At 38.5% G+C, this 11455-nt stretch overlaps 2 protein-coding genes across 2 annotated transcripts; both read left to right on the forward strand.

Moving 5' to 3' along the window:
- LOC18784482 (pentatricopeptide repeat-containing protein At3g22150, chloroplastic) lies at window positions 522-3641 on the forward strand. Its single transcript, XM_007216447.2, has one exon. The coding sequence runs from the start codon at window positions 689-691 to the stop codon at window positions 3155-3157; it is 2469 nt and encodes an 822-aa protein (XP_007216509.2). The 5' UTR covers window positions 522-688; the 3' UTR covers window positions 3158-3641.
- On the forward strand, window positions 3669-7052 carry LOC18783156 (UDP-glycosyltransferase 71A16). Its single transcript, XM_007217324.2, has 3 exons — window positions 3669-3794; window positions 4643-4791; window positions 5067-7052. The coding sequence occupies exon 3, from the start codon at window positions 5432-5434 to the stop codon at window positions 6851-6853; it is 1422 nt and encodes a 473-aa protein (XP_007217386.1). The 5' UTR covers window positions 3669-3794; window positions 4643-4791; window positions 5067-5431; the 3' UTR covers window positions 6854-7052.

Consider the following 11455-nt stretch of genomic DNA (forward strand, 5'->3'; position numbering starts at 1 on the left):
GGATCCTATTTTTACGGAACACAACTACCCACTATTTTTTAAATTCTAAAATAAATTTAAATTTTTTTAAAAAAAAGCCTCTTGCAAATATTGAAGCGCGTGCGAAGAGGCTAGTATTACTTAAAAATGAAATCTTATGTAAGAGTCTCTTTGTAAAGTGTAAGCGTAAGAAATGAATTTTCGTTTCAAGCGGTTCAATTTTAGGTGGGAATTCGTTTGTAAAAAATAATATATATATAAATTAAACAAAACTTCGGCACTAATTGTTTTGCAAATCAAGAACTCAAACTTCCTCCAAGTAAGGCTCCAAGGGGGAGTATGTACGCAACGAGATATACACTTGAAGGGGTGATTCTGTCCATCCAATTTAAATTTTGGCTAAGGTTAAACTTCGACTAGTTTAAAATAGAAAACTAATAAATTTATCATATTTTCTCTTCATATAATGTCATAGTTAACGTGTGTTTATCAAAGTAATTAATATGGTCATCATCATATCATCTCATGTCATATCAAAGTAAGTAATACATTGCTCTAAGCATTTTGGGGTTTAAATTTAGTAATTTTACACAAAGCAAGCAGAGGAAAACAGAGGCCTAGCTAACTGCCAACCAACCAAACAATATCACAATCCACAAATTAGGAGGGAAAGTTCAGCAGAGTAGCTCATTCACCGCCTACCATTACCATGGCCTTCTCTGCTCTTCCTCTACCTCTCTCCACACCCTCTCCCTCCACTCAAACCTCAATAGCCAACCCTCCTGAAAACCTCTCGTCCTCAGCCCTCCCACTCCCAAAACTCAAAACCCCAACCATTCGCTCCCGCCTCAGCAAACTCTGCCAAGAAGGCCAACCTCTCCTTGCCCGCCAATTGTTTGATACTCTTCCTCGCCCAACAACCGTTCTCTGGAACACCATCATCATTGGGTTCATTTGCAACAACATGCCCAATGAAGCCCTTTTGTTCTATGCCCAGATGAAGGCCTCCTCTCCCCACATCAAGTCTGACTCGTACACTTATTCTTCTACCCTGAAAGCGTGCGCTGATACCCGCAATTTCAAGATGGGTAAAGCCCTGCATTGCCATGTTCTTCGGTGCCTACCGAATCCCAGCAGGATTGTGTGCAATTCACTTTTGAATATGTACTCTGCTTGCTATAATGACTTTGATTATTCCGAGTATGATTTAGTACGTAGAGTGTTTGATACAATGCGTAAGAGAAACGTGGTTGCGTGGAATACGTTGGTTTCATGGTATGTTAAGACTCAGAGATATGCAGAAGCAGTCAAGCAATTTAAGATGATGATGAGAATGAGAATAACACCGAGTGCTGTCAGTTTTGTCAATGTTTTCCCTGCCCTTTCCGCTATGGGAGACTATAAAAATGCGAATGTTTTATATGGTATGCTTCTTAGATTGGGTGATGAATATGTGAATGACTTGTTTGCCGTGAGCTCAGCCACATTTATGTATGGCGAACTTGGTTGCCTTGATTATGCTAGGAAGATTTTTGACCATTGTTTAGAGAGAAACACAGAGATTTGGAACACCATGATTGGGGCGTATGTTCAAAATAACCTTCCTATTGAAGCAATCAGCCTTTTGTTTCAAGCTGTGAAGTCAGAACAGGCTATTCTTGATGAGGTGACTTTTCTTTCAGCTTTAACTGCATGTTCACAGTTTCAACAGTTGGAATTAGCTGGACAACTACATGCTTTTATTATCAAGCATTTGAGAGTGATGCCCGTTATTTTACAAAATGCAACTATCGTGATGTATTCAAGGTGCAATTCTGTTGAGATGTCTTTCAAAATATTTCATAAAATGCCTGAGAGGGATGTTGTTTCGTGGAATACTATGGTTTCTGCATTCGTTCAAAATGGGTTAGATGATGAAGCTTTAATGCTTGTTTCTGAGATGCAAAAGCAACAGTTTATGATTGATTCCGTAACTGTAACTGCTCTACTTTCGGCTTCATCAAATCTTAGAAACCTGGATATTGGAAAGCAGACCCATGCTTATCTTATTAGGCACGGAATACAATTTGAGGGGATGGAAAGTTATCTCATTGACATGTATGCTAAATCTGGTTCAGTAAGGATTGCAGAACGAATTTTCAAAACAGAGTATACCCATGATAGAGATCAGGCCACTTGGAATTCTATGATTGCTGGATACACACAGAATGGGCTAACTGAAGAAGCTTTTGTTGTCTTTAGGCAGATGCTTGAGCAGAATCTAATACCAAATGCTGTCACCTTAGCATCAATTCTCCCAGCTTGTAATCCAGTGGGAAACATAGATATGGGTAAGCAGCTCCATGCGTTCTCTATCCGCCAGTACCTTGACCAAAATGTATTTGTCGGAACTGCCCTAATTGATGTGTACTCCAAATGTGGCGCAATCACTTATGCTGAAAATGTATTTACTGGAACCCATGAGAAGAATTCTGTCACATACACCACAATGATACTGGGATATGGTCAACATGGAATGGGTGAGAGAGCTCTCTCTTTGTTTCACTCAATGCAGAGATCTGGCATTGTACCTGATGCCATTACCTTTGTTGCAGTCTTGTCTGCCTGTAGTTATGCTGGTTTGGTTGATGAAGGTCTTTCTATATATGATTCAATGAAAAGGGAGTACAATATTAAACCATTAACGGCACACTATTGTTGTATAGCAGACATGTTAGGGAGAGTTGGAAGAGTGGTTGAAGCTTATGAATTTGTCAAAGGGTTGGGTGAAGAGGGTGATGTGACGGAAATTTGGGGATCACTCCTTGGGGCGTGCAGAATTCATAAACATTTTGAATTGGGAAAGATTGTTGCTGAGAAATTGCTTGAAATAGAGGCAGGAAATGGCAAGACTGGCTACCATGTCTTGCTCTCAAATATTTATGCCGAGGAAGGAAAGTGGGAAAATGTTGACAGAGTGAGGAAACAAATGAGGGAAAAAGGCTTGAGAAAGGAGACTGGATGTAGTTGGATTGAGATTACCGGTTTTCTGAACTGTTTTGTGTCTAGGGACCAAAAGCACCCCCAGTGTGATGAGATATATGATATGTTGGAGGAATTGACTACGACGATGAAAGATACTGGTTATAGGCCTTCTCTCAGTTCCCCTCTAGATGCAATCATGGAGCCTAATGAGTGATGAAGCATACTGGATAAAGAATTGTTGCCATCTTATGCTTTCATTCAATGTGGTGGACTACTTCAACAAATCTGCTTGTAAAGTATCCACCATCTGGTGGTGTACTTATCACAGCATCCACAACTCCTTTCCAGGCTCCATAACAAGAAGTGATATATTCCGTGAAAGACAGTGTTCATGTAACTTGCTTTGGATCAATCATTTGTCCCTGTGGACACGACAGTAATCCTTTTTCAGATGCTTTTCCTCTAGCTCCCAAAAAGGACATATGGACTGGATTAAATGGTTCAATCTTCGTAAAATAATGGATGGTCCGGTTTGTCCCAAGGGAGATAGCTAGTTATGGACAACTATTATATTGGCTGCTTTCTGGCAAGTATATTGGCATGTCTTGTTAATTGATTTTAACTTCATCTTAGGTTTATGTTATCCAACACGACACTTGTATTTACAGATGGAACTCTACTGTTATGCTAATTTGGATTTTGGGCAGGTCAGCAGTTGTCCAAAGCAGGTTTTCTCAGATGGTGCTCACGTCTGTCCATATGGCCTTTGGTAGTGTACTTGGACACTGGGATCTGGGCCAGAGTAATGTAATAAGCTGCCATCTCGGAAAGGCATTATCCATATTATTCAGGTCAGTTAAAAAGCATGTTTTTTGTCTATAGTAGTGTTGTGCATGGTCATGACTCATAAACTTAGTTAAATGATTCTTTGATCTTTGATGGAATACCCTGCATGAGTAGTGGCTCTTTTCTTCCATTTGGCTTAGTATTGAGCGTGCCCTGTATTATATTGGTCGCTCTTCTTCCAAGAAGTCTTGAAAATGTTTTATGTTTTGTGCTCTGTAGCACTTAGAAGGCTATTATAACTGCTTAAATTATGAGACCCAGATATAGAACAGGCCATCTTGACGGTTCTATTTCACCCTCAAATCAGACCAGTTTGCATTTGCCCTGGGAGGATAAATTGGTCAAAGAAGCTATTTTTCCTTAAATTTGGGCCTTTCTATTTTTTGTTTGTTTTTCTTAATGTTGGTTTAGAACAAAATAATAAGTACTAGTTCCTTCATAAACAACTAAAAATAATAATATTTCGTATTTTTTAAGAATAATTTGGCAATAATAATTTAAGAAGGGTGCGTGCTAAATTGCCGATAAGTGTATGTAGATATGAATTTGCAGCATGATAAATTTTTCCCATGAAGGCCACCAGAAATGTTTGTTAAGGAATTCAGTAATGTGTTATCTGTAATTTATGAGATGAGCACGGTATATATTTGTTACCTTGCATTCTTATACTTTAATGTTACATATATGGTTAAAATGAAGTACAGATACGAATCATGTTCTTCAGCTCCTAAAAAATATTAAATTGCTCGAATGGTTACAGAGTCACATACCGCCATGAACGGTAACTGTTCATTCTTTTGGAGGTGAAAATGGTCATAATTCCGAAAATGAAAAATTGTAATTTGTGTCACAGGGCACCTGAGGAAAGCATATATGACCGTGGGACTCTCCATCAAGAACTTAAACAGAGAACTATGTTTTCCTTTGGCCATTAAAGTGAGTTCTGGTGGTACAGCCGGGCATTTTCCTCTCTGCAGAAATGGGAGGAAGTCGTTTGACTAGGTACTCTTATTGATTTATTTACTTTGTATAACTTCACTATCTTCTACGCACTATGTTTTCTTTGTTGCCAAGATTTCACAGATTCTTTTGCCAATTTTAAATTTGTTGTGCTGTGCGGAGATGATTCTTCACCTTTTTACTTAAAAGACCATATGATTTTATGAAAATTCTATGGTATTGGACTTTACCGCTTTGCCCCTTTTCCGTTTGAAGATGAAATCCAATTGCTTGCTTACTTTCATGTTAACTATAAGCACCGTTGCGTGGTAATCCAGGATTCATCAGGGCTCACAAACCAATGGTCGGAGGGCCCCCACATTTGTTCTTTAGTTTGGTCTCTAAGTCTTTCTGGAAACTACTTCCTCAACAAGACAACACGAAAGCTTTGGGACAATAAGACCGACTTTTCTACAGAATGCCAGCAAAGGCATGACATCACTTTCTTGGCTCGGCCAAGGAAAGTTCCAAGAATTGAGCGGTCTATAGGAAACACCAAAATCCATGTGCATGCATTGATGCAGCACATGATATATATAAAAGCTCCAGATCGTCCTAATCCATCTTCACAAGTCACAAGTGAAAGCTTGAACTAGAACCATCTCTCTAATTTCTATCTGAGTTCCTTCGTGTTGTCTCCAAAATGAAGAAAGCTGCAGAGCTAGTTTTCATTCCTTCCCCAGGTGTTGGCCATCTCGTGTCTGCAGTCGAGATTGCGAAGCTCTTGGTTGCTCGAGACGACCAACTTTTCATCACAGTGCTCACCATGAAGCTACCTTTCGACTGCATGCCCAAGGGTACTGTTGATGCCTACACAGACTCCATGTCACAACGTATCAAGTTCGTCGATCTCCCGGAGGAAGCCATAGAGACTCGGGGCATCAACCCTAACCTCTTCCTCAAGTTTTTCATTGAGAATCATAAGGCCCACGTTAAAGATGCTGTCACCAAACTCACTGAGTCAGATCAGTCCGATTCCAAGCCTAGGCTTGCTGGGTTTGTCGTCGACCTGTTCTGCACCTCTATGATAGACGTGGCCGATGAATTTGGGGTTCCTACGTACATCTTCTTCACGTCCAGCGCAGGGTTTCTTGGTCTCATGTTTCACCTCCAAACCCTTCATGATGAGCAGAACAAGGACTGCATTGAGTTCAAGGACTCGGACGCTGAGTTGGTTGTGCCGAGTTTTGTCAACCCATTGCCTGCTGGATCAGTCTTACCTGGTGTGTTTCTGGACAAGCATGGCGCCGCTGAATTCATCAACCATGCCAGAAGGTTTAGAGAAACCAAGGGTATTTTGGTAAACACATTCATTGAGCTAGAATCGCATGCCCTTCACTCTATTTCTGACGAGGGCAAAACTCCACCCCTGTACCCAGTGGGACCCATACTGAACTTGAAGAGTGACGATAACCATAAAGGTTCGGAGATCTTAAAGTGGCTTGATGATCAGCCTCCGTCGTCTGTAGTGTTCCTCTGCTTTGGGAGCATGGGAAGCTTTGGTGAGGACCAGGTGAGAGAGATAGCGTGCGCGCTGGAGCACAGTGGGCTTCGGTTCTTGTGGTCCCTACGCCAGGCCCCACCAAAAGGGGTGGTTGCGTTCCCAAGTGATTATGCAGATCACAAGGGGGTCTTGCCGGAAGGGTTCCTCGACCGGACGGTTGGGATTGGCAAGGTTATACGATGGGCTCCACAAGTGGCCATTTTATCTCACCGGGCAATCGGAGGGTTCGTATCCCATTGCGGGTGGAATTCAACGCTGGAGAGTCTATGGCATGGTGTGCCGGTTGCCACATGGCCAATGTACGCGGAGCAACAACTAAATGCCTTTCAACTGGTGAGGGATTTGGGTTTGGCAGTGGAAATTAAGATGAGTTATAGGAGGGACGATCAAGTGGTGGTGAGTGCAGAGGAGATAGAGAGAGGAATAAAAGAGGTGATGGAGCATGATAGTGATCAAAGAAAGAGGGTTAAGGAGATGAGTGAGAAGTGCAAGAAAGCCTTGATGGACGGTGGATCCTCACACTCTTCATTGGGTCGTTTTATAGATCAGCTTTTCCTTTGACTCATTCGGGAGTCCAATTGGTAATTACTAGTTAATACGAGTTTATGAGTATTTTTGTACTAACTTGAAAGCAATGGAAGAGATGACTCTACTTTTTGTAGTGGTATTCTAATCTACTTCGACTTCTCGGAGGCCAAGCCAACAAGCAATTTGTTATTTATCATTTTCGTCATAGTTTTTGTTAGTTGCTGATTTATTAGTTGTCTTCTTTACTATTTATTTTTCAGTCAACTTTCTAGCTACTTAAAGACAAGAAATTATAGCTAATGAACGAGTCTAATTCGATAAAAAATAATTTTAATTTGTAGAATAATGTTCTTAATTTGAACTCCTATGATATGGTGGTAGTGTGTATGTACCACCATATGCTAAAAAACAAAACAAAATATAGGCTAAGCTTCATGGTTGGTGCTTCTTTTTTCATTTTGCATTTTGCCTTTTTTTCATTTTGCCTTTTTTTCATTTGGATTAGACAGGAAGGCTTTCTACGATGATATTTTGTCTTGCTGTTCCCCTGAAGCTCACAGCATCTTTCTTTCAGCTGCTATATGCCAAAACAATGGTCCGGTTTATAATGCAATATTCTAGTTTACTATGACTGGTCGGGGCCCACAAATCATTGGCTGGGCTTCTTAGTAATTTTAGGCTTTGTTTGATATTCATATGTGTATATATATAGTCCTATTTTATTGACGAATTTTTTAAATAATTTTATTTGATGGACACTCTTTAGGTTTTTTTACGATTTTTTTTTCAACCATCTAAATAATCTATTTTTTAAGTCCACATTCATAGATTATCCTTGCAAATAATTAGACGAATCGGAAACCATTTCGATATCCAATTGTATCCGACAAAATCAATGAACATAGTGCTTCAAGAAAGTACTAAAATTTCAATAACTCAATTCAATGGTCAAATGATATAGGATTCAAGTGATTTTTTGTAGAGATGATCTTTGAGTGATTATCTAAAAAATAGACAGTTTGGATTAGTAAAATACAATATGGAGTGGGTCTTACAATGGTGTTCCTCAAATAAAGGATCCCTCAATAAAAGCTATATATATATATATATATATTGAATTTTTAGATTTCAATTTAGGCGCAAAATTTCAAGTTTTCATATTTCAAGTTGGGCTTACAAGATTACAATGATGATGATGATGCTGATGGAGGCTTTGAACAACAACAACGAGGCCACGGCGCAGGAGGCTCTCGAGTTGTTGATCGAATTGGCCGGGACCTACCCTAGGTTTCTCAGTCGACAGAGAGAGTAGGTTGGGGAGGTGCGGATCTGTAGGCATTAAGTCCAGGTTGGGACGGGTCTATGTGGGTGGGTTGATGGTAGATTTCTAAGGGTTGGGTGGGTTGATGGTAGATTTCTAAGGATTGGTTCAAGGTCGGCAATGAGAGAGAGAGAGAGAGAGAGAGAGAGAGAGAGAGAGAGAGAGGAAAAAAAAAGAGAATGAGTTTTATTTTTTTTTTATTTTTTTTATTTTTCACACATCATCCCCAATTAAATATTCCTAATTGAATTTATATATTTTTTAGGTCAAAATCCCTAATTAAATTTAGGGAGCTTTCATTTTAAGACATTATATAGTTTACGAATTTGGAAGATATGAATATAATTTTACCTAATTAGCATAAGGCCAAAGATAAAAAAGTAATACCTACTTTTACCAAAATAGAATCAAAGAACATTAAAATCATAACATATGTCATTATGCCATTATTATCAAATTTTAGTATTTAGTTTTAAACCAAAACTTACAGCTGTCAAAACGATATCAAAAGACCCAAAACTTAACCAGAAACGACAGGCACTCAAATTGAATCATAACCCCTTTGCGCGACCTTTCGTCTTCAACTCTAGAAACCGCTTCAACAATTCCACAAAATTCCCCAAAATCTCAGACGATCGTTTGCACCAACAACGTCAAATAACGATCGAAGCCAATTCTTCATTCTCTCTTTCAACAACAAAAAGGGTAAGGAAATCAACGCTCTAGTACCTACTCTTCATTCTTCGTTGTGCAATGTGATTTAGGTTTTGGTTTCAAAACCTCTAAAAACTAAAAAATCACCAGAGAAAGAGAAAGAGAAAGAGCTTGCGAGAGGAACTTTTTTTTGCATTGCAGAAAATGAAAACTGCACAGTTTAGTTTGTAGTTCTTTAGGGTTTAGACTTTCCTAATCGTTCCATTTGGCAATGAGACGAAGCTTGCGAGCGGAACTCTTTTTGGCATCATTTGCAATGAGAGAAGAGAGCATATAACTGTTTTCTACATAGCAAAAAACATAAACTGCAGTGTAGTTTTTGGTTTATTTGTAGTTCTTGTTTAACTATGCTGATCTTTCCATTTCATGTCAACTTGATGTACATTTTCTTTTTATATTTTGTGTTTGAATTGCTCCTATTATATTTCTATTATGTTTGACATTTTGCGTTTTGGATTGCTCTTTTTAAAAGAGGAATAGCATCAAATATTTCTGTTTTTTGCATTTGCAAAAAATGGAAACTGCATTGTAGTTTCCGTAAATGTAATGCAGTTTGTATTAATGCAATGCAATGAACTACAACCTGCATTACAGATAACGGAAACTGCATTGCAGTTTCTATGAATGCAATGCAGTTTGAATTAATGCAATGCAGTGAACTACAATGCAGTTTCCATTTTTTGCAATGCAGAAAACAGAAATATTTGATGCTATTCCTTTGTAGTTCACTGCATTGCATTAACTAAAATTGCATTGTAGATCACACGCAATGCAGTGACTCAAATTCTAAGACTGCCAAACGAAGGAATATCTGTTAAACTTGGTAATGATCGATACACTGCTCCCTTCAGAACAAGGTACTTTGGAGAAAAGGGAAAACTATCAAAAGCCATGGTAGAAGCAGAATTACAAAACACAATTGCCTTGGCAAACCAACCGAAGAAAGAAAAGGCCAAGGCAAATCAAAAGAAGAAAACAAATAAAGGAGAAGAAAAGAAATAAGCTGAAGAAGAAGAAGTTGACCACGACAAGGATGTAGTCAGCCTAATCTTGATTTTGCTCTGCATGACATTCCTCTTTGCCAACTCTTCATCCACTTTCCACTGGAAAATATTTGAGCACTGTGTGAATCTAGACACACTTTTAAGCTATTCGTGGGCAAGAGCTGTTTGAGCCTATATGAATGAATCATTGATCACAAAAGCAAAAGCAAAGAAGGGAGGAGAAGCCTTTATAGGAGTTGTTTCGGGTTGCACTATCCTAATATTGGTAAGTAAACAGTGGCTTATGCAATGCATTTTGAGTTTTAGGTAATGCATTTTCCATTTAGTGCAATGCAGTTTCTGTTTTATCCTATGCAGTTCCCAACCTAATTTATGATATATCTTGTTTTTGAATTGTGCAGTTTCTACTGTGTGAGAGGACAAACATCAGACAACCAATCCTTGACAAGGAGAAAGAAACTCCTGCCATTCTTAAATGGGGTCTTGTGGAACTCCACACAAAATTCAACCAAATAAAGGACTTGAATGACATCGAGGTATGCAATATATTGGATATTTTATTTTAATGTATCTTGAATGTGAATCCATGCTAAATCATTCTCATTGTACATGGTATTTTCAAAACTCCTAATAAATGAAAAACTACCAAGGAAGAGGGAGACCCTGTTGAGAAGGTAATTAAAATATGTATACACTGTATTGCAGTTTATATTTTCTACATTGCAGAAACAAAAATTGCACTGCAGTATCAGTTTCCTGCAATGCAGTTTGCATTTTATCCAATGCAGTTTCTAAATCATTCTCATTGTACAGGGTATTTTGAAAACATATAAAAAGAGAAAAAACTAACAGAGAAGAGGGAGACCCTCTTGACAAGGTAATAAGAATCTCTAAATAGTGAATTATGCATTGCAGTTTCCGTTTCTTGCAATGCAGTTTTTGTTTTCTCCAATGCAGTTTCTAATTAGTTTCCGTTCAATATGCAAAAAATGAAGATGATGAAGGAGAATAAGGAGAAGCAGAAGAAGTAGAAGACCAAGGAAAACCTGATGATGCTGATCAAACTCCATAATTAAAAGAGATTAGAATGAAGAAAAGGTTAGAGAATGAAGATGGAAAAGAACATGTTACAATTCAAGACCTTTTGGTGAACTCCATGATAACCCAAATCAAGTACCGCTAAAGCCAAGATCCTAGCTTCGTTTGCCCAGAAAGATTAAAACTGTGGAAGGATGAAATAAATAAATACAGTGAGAAGAAAATGACGGAATTGTGGGATATATTTATCCAAGTAGAAAAAAGATCAAAGGAGCTGGAAGCGGAGTTGGCAACATATATAAAGAAATTAGATAATGAAGAATGTGTGACTGCCACCATGACAGTGGAATCTACAATTCAGCTTCATGAAATACAAAATCTGCAAAAGAAGGATTGCAGAATTGGAAGGCAAGGAATCACATATTGACATGGAGCAGAGGATAACAACTCCAAAAGCTAGAGGATAAAACCCTGCAAAACAAAACCAAAAGCACAAGCATAAGCAACAAACAAAAACTGCAGTGCAGTTTATGAAAACAAATCTGCTCAAATTTGAAA

This window comes from Prunus persica, chromosome G3 (genome assembly GCF_000346465.2).
Source record: "Prunus persica cultivar Lovell chromosome G3, Prunus_persica_NCBIv2, whole genome shotgun sequence".
Lineage (NCBI taxonomy): Eukaryota > Viridiplantae > Streptophyta > Magnoliopsida > Rosales > Rosaceae > Prunus > Prunus persica.

Excerpts from the sequence above, each read along its gene's own strand:
- LOC18784482 (XM_007216447.2), top strand. The coding sequence starts at position 689 with ATGGCCTTCTCTGCTCTTCCTCTACCTCTCTCCACACCCTCTCCCTCC.
- LOC18783156 (XM_007217324.2), top strand. The coding sequence starts at position 5,432 with ATGAAGAAAGCTGCAGAGCTAGTTTTCATTCCTTCCCCAGGTGTTGGC.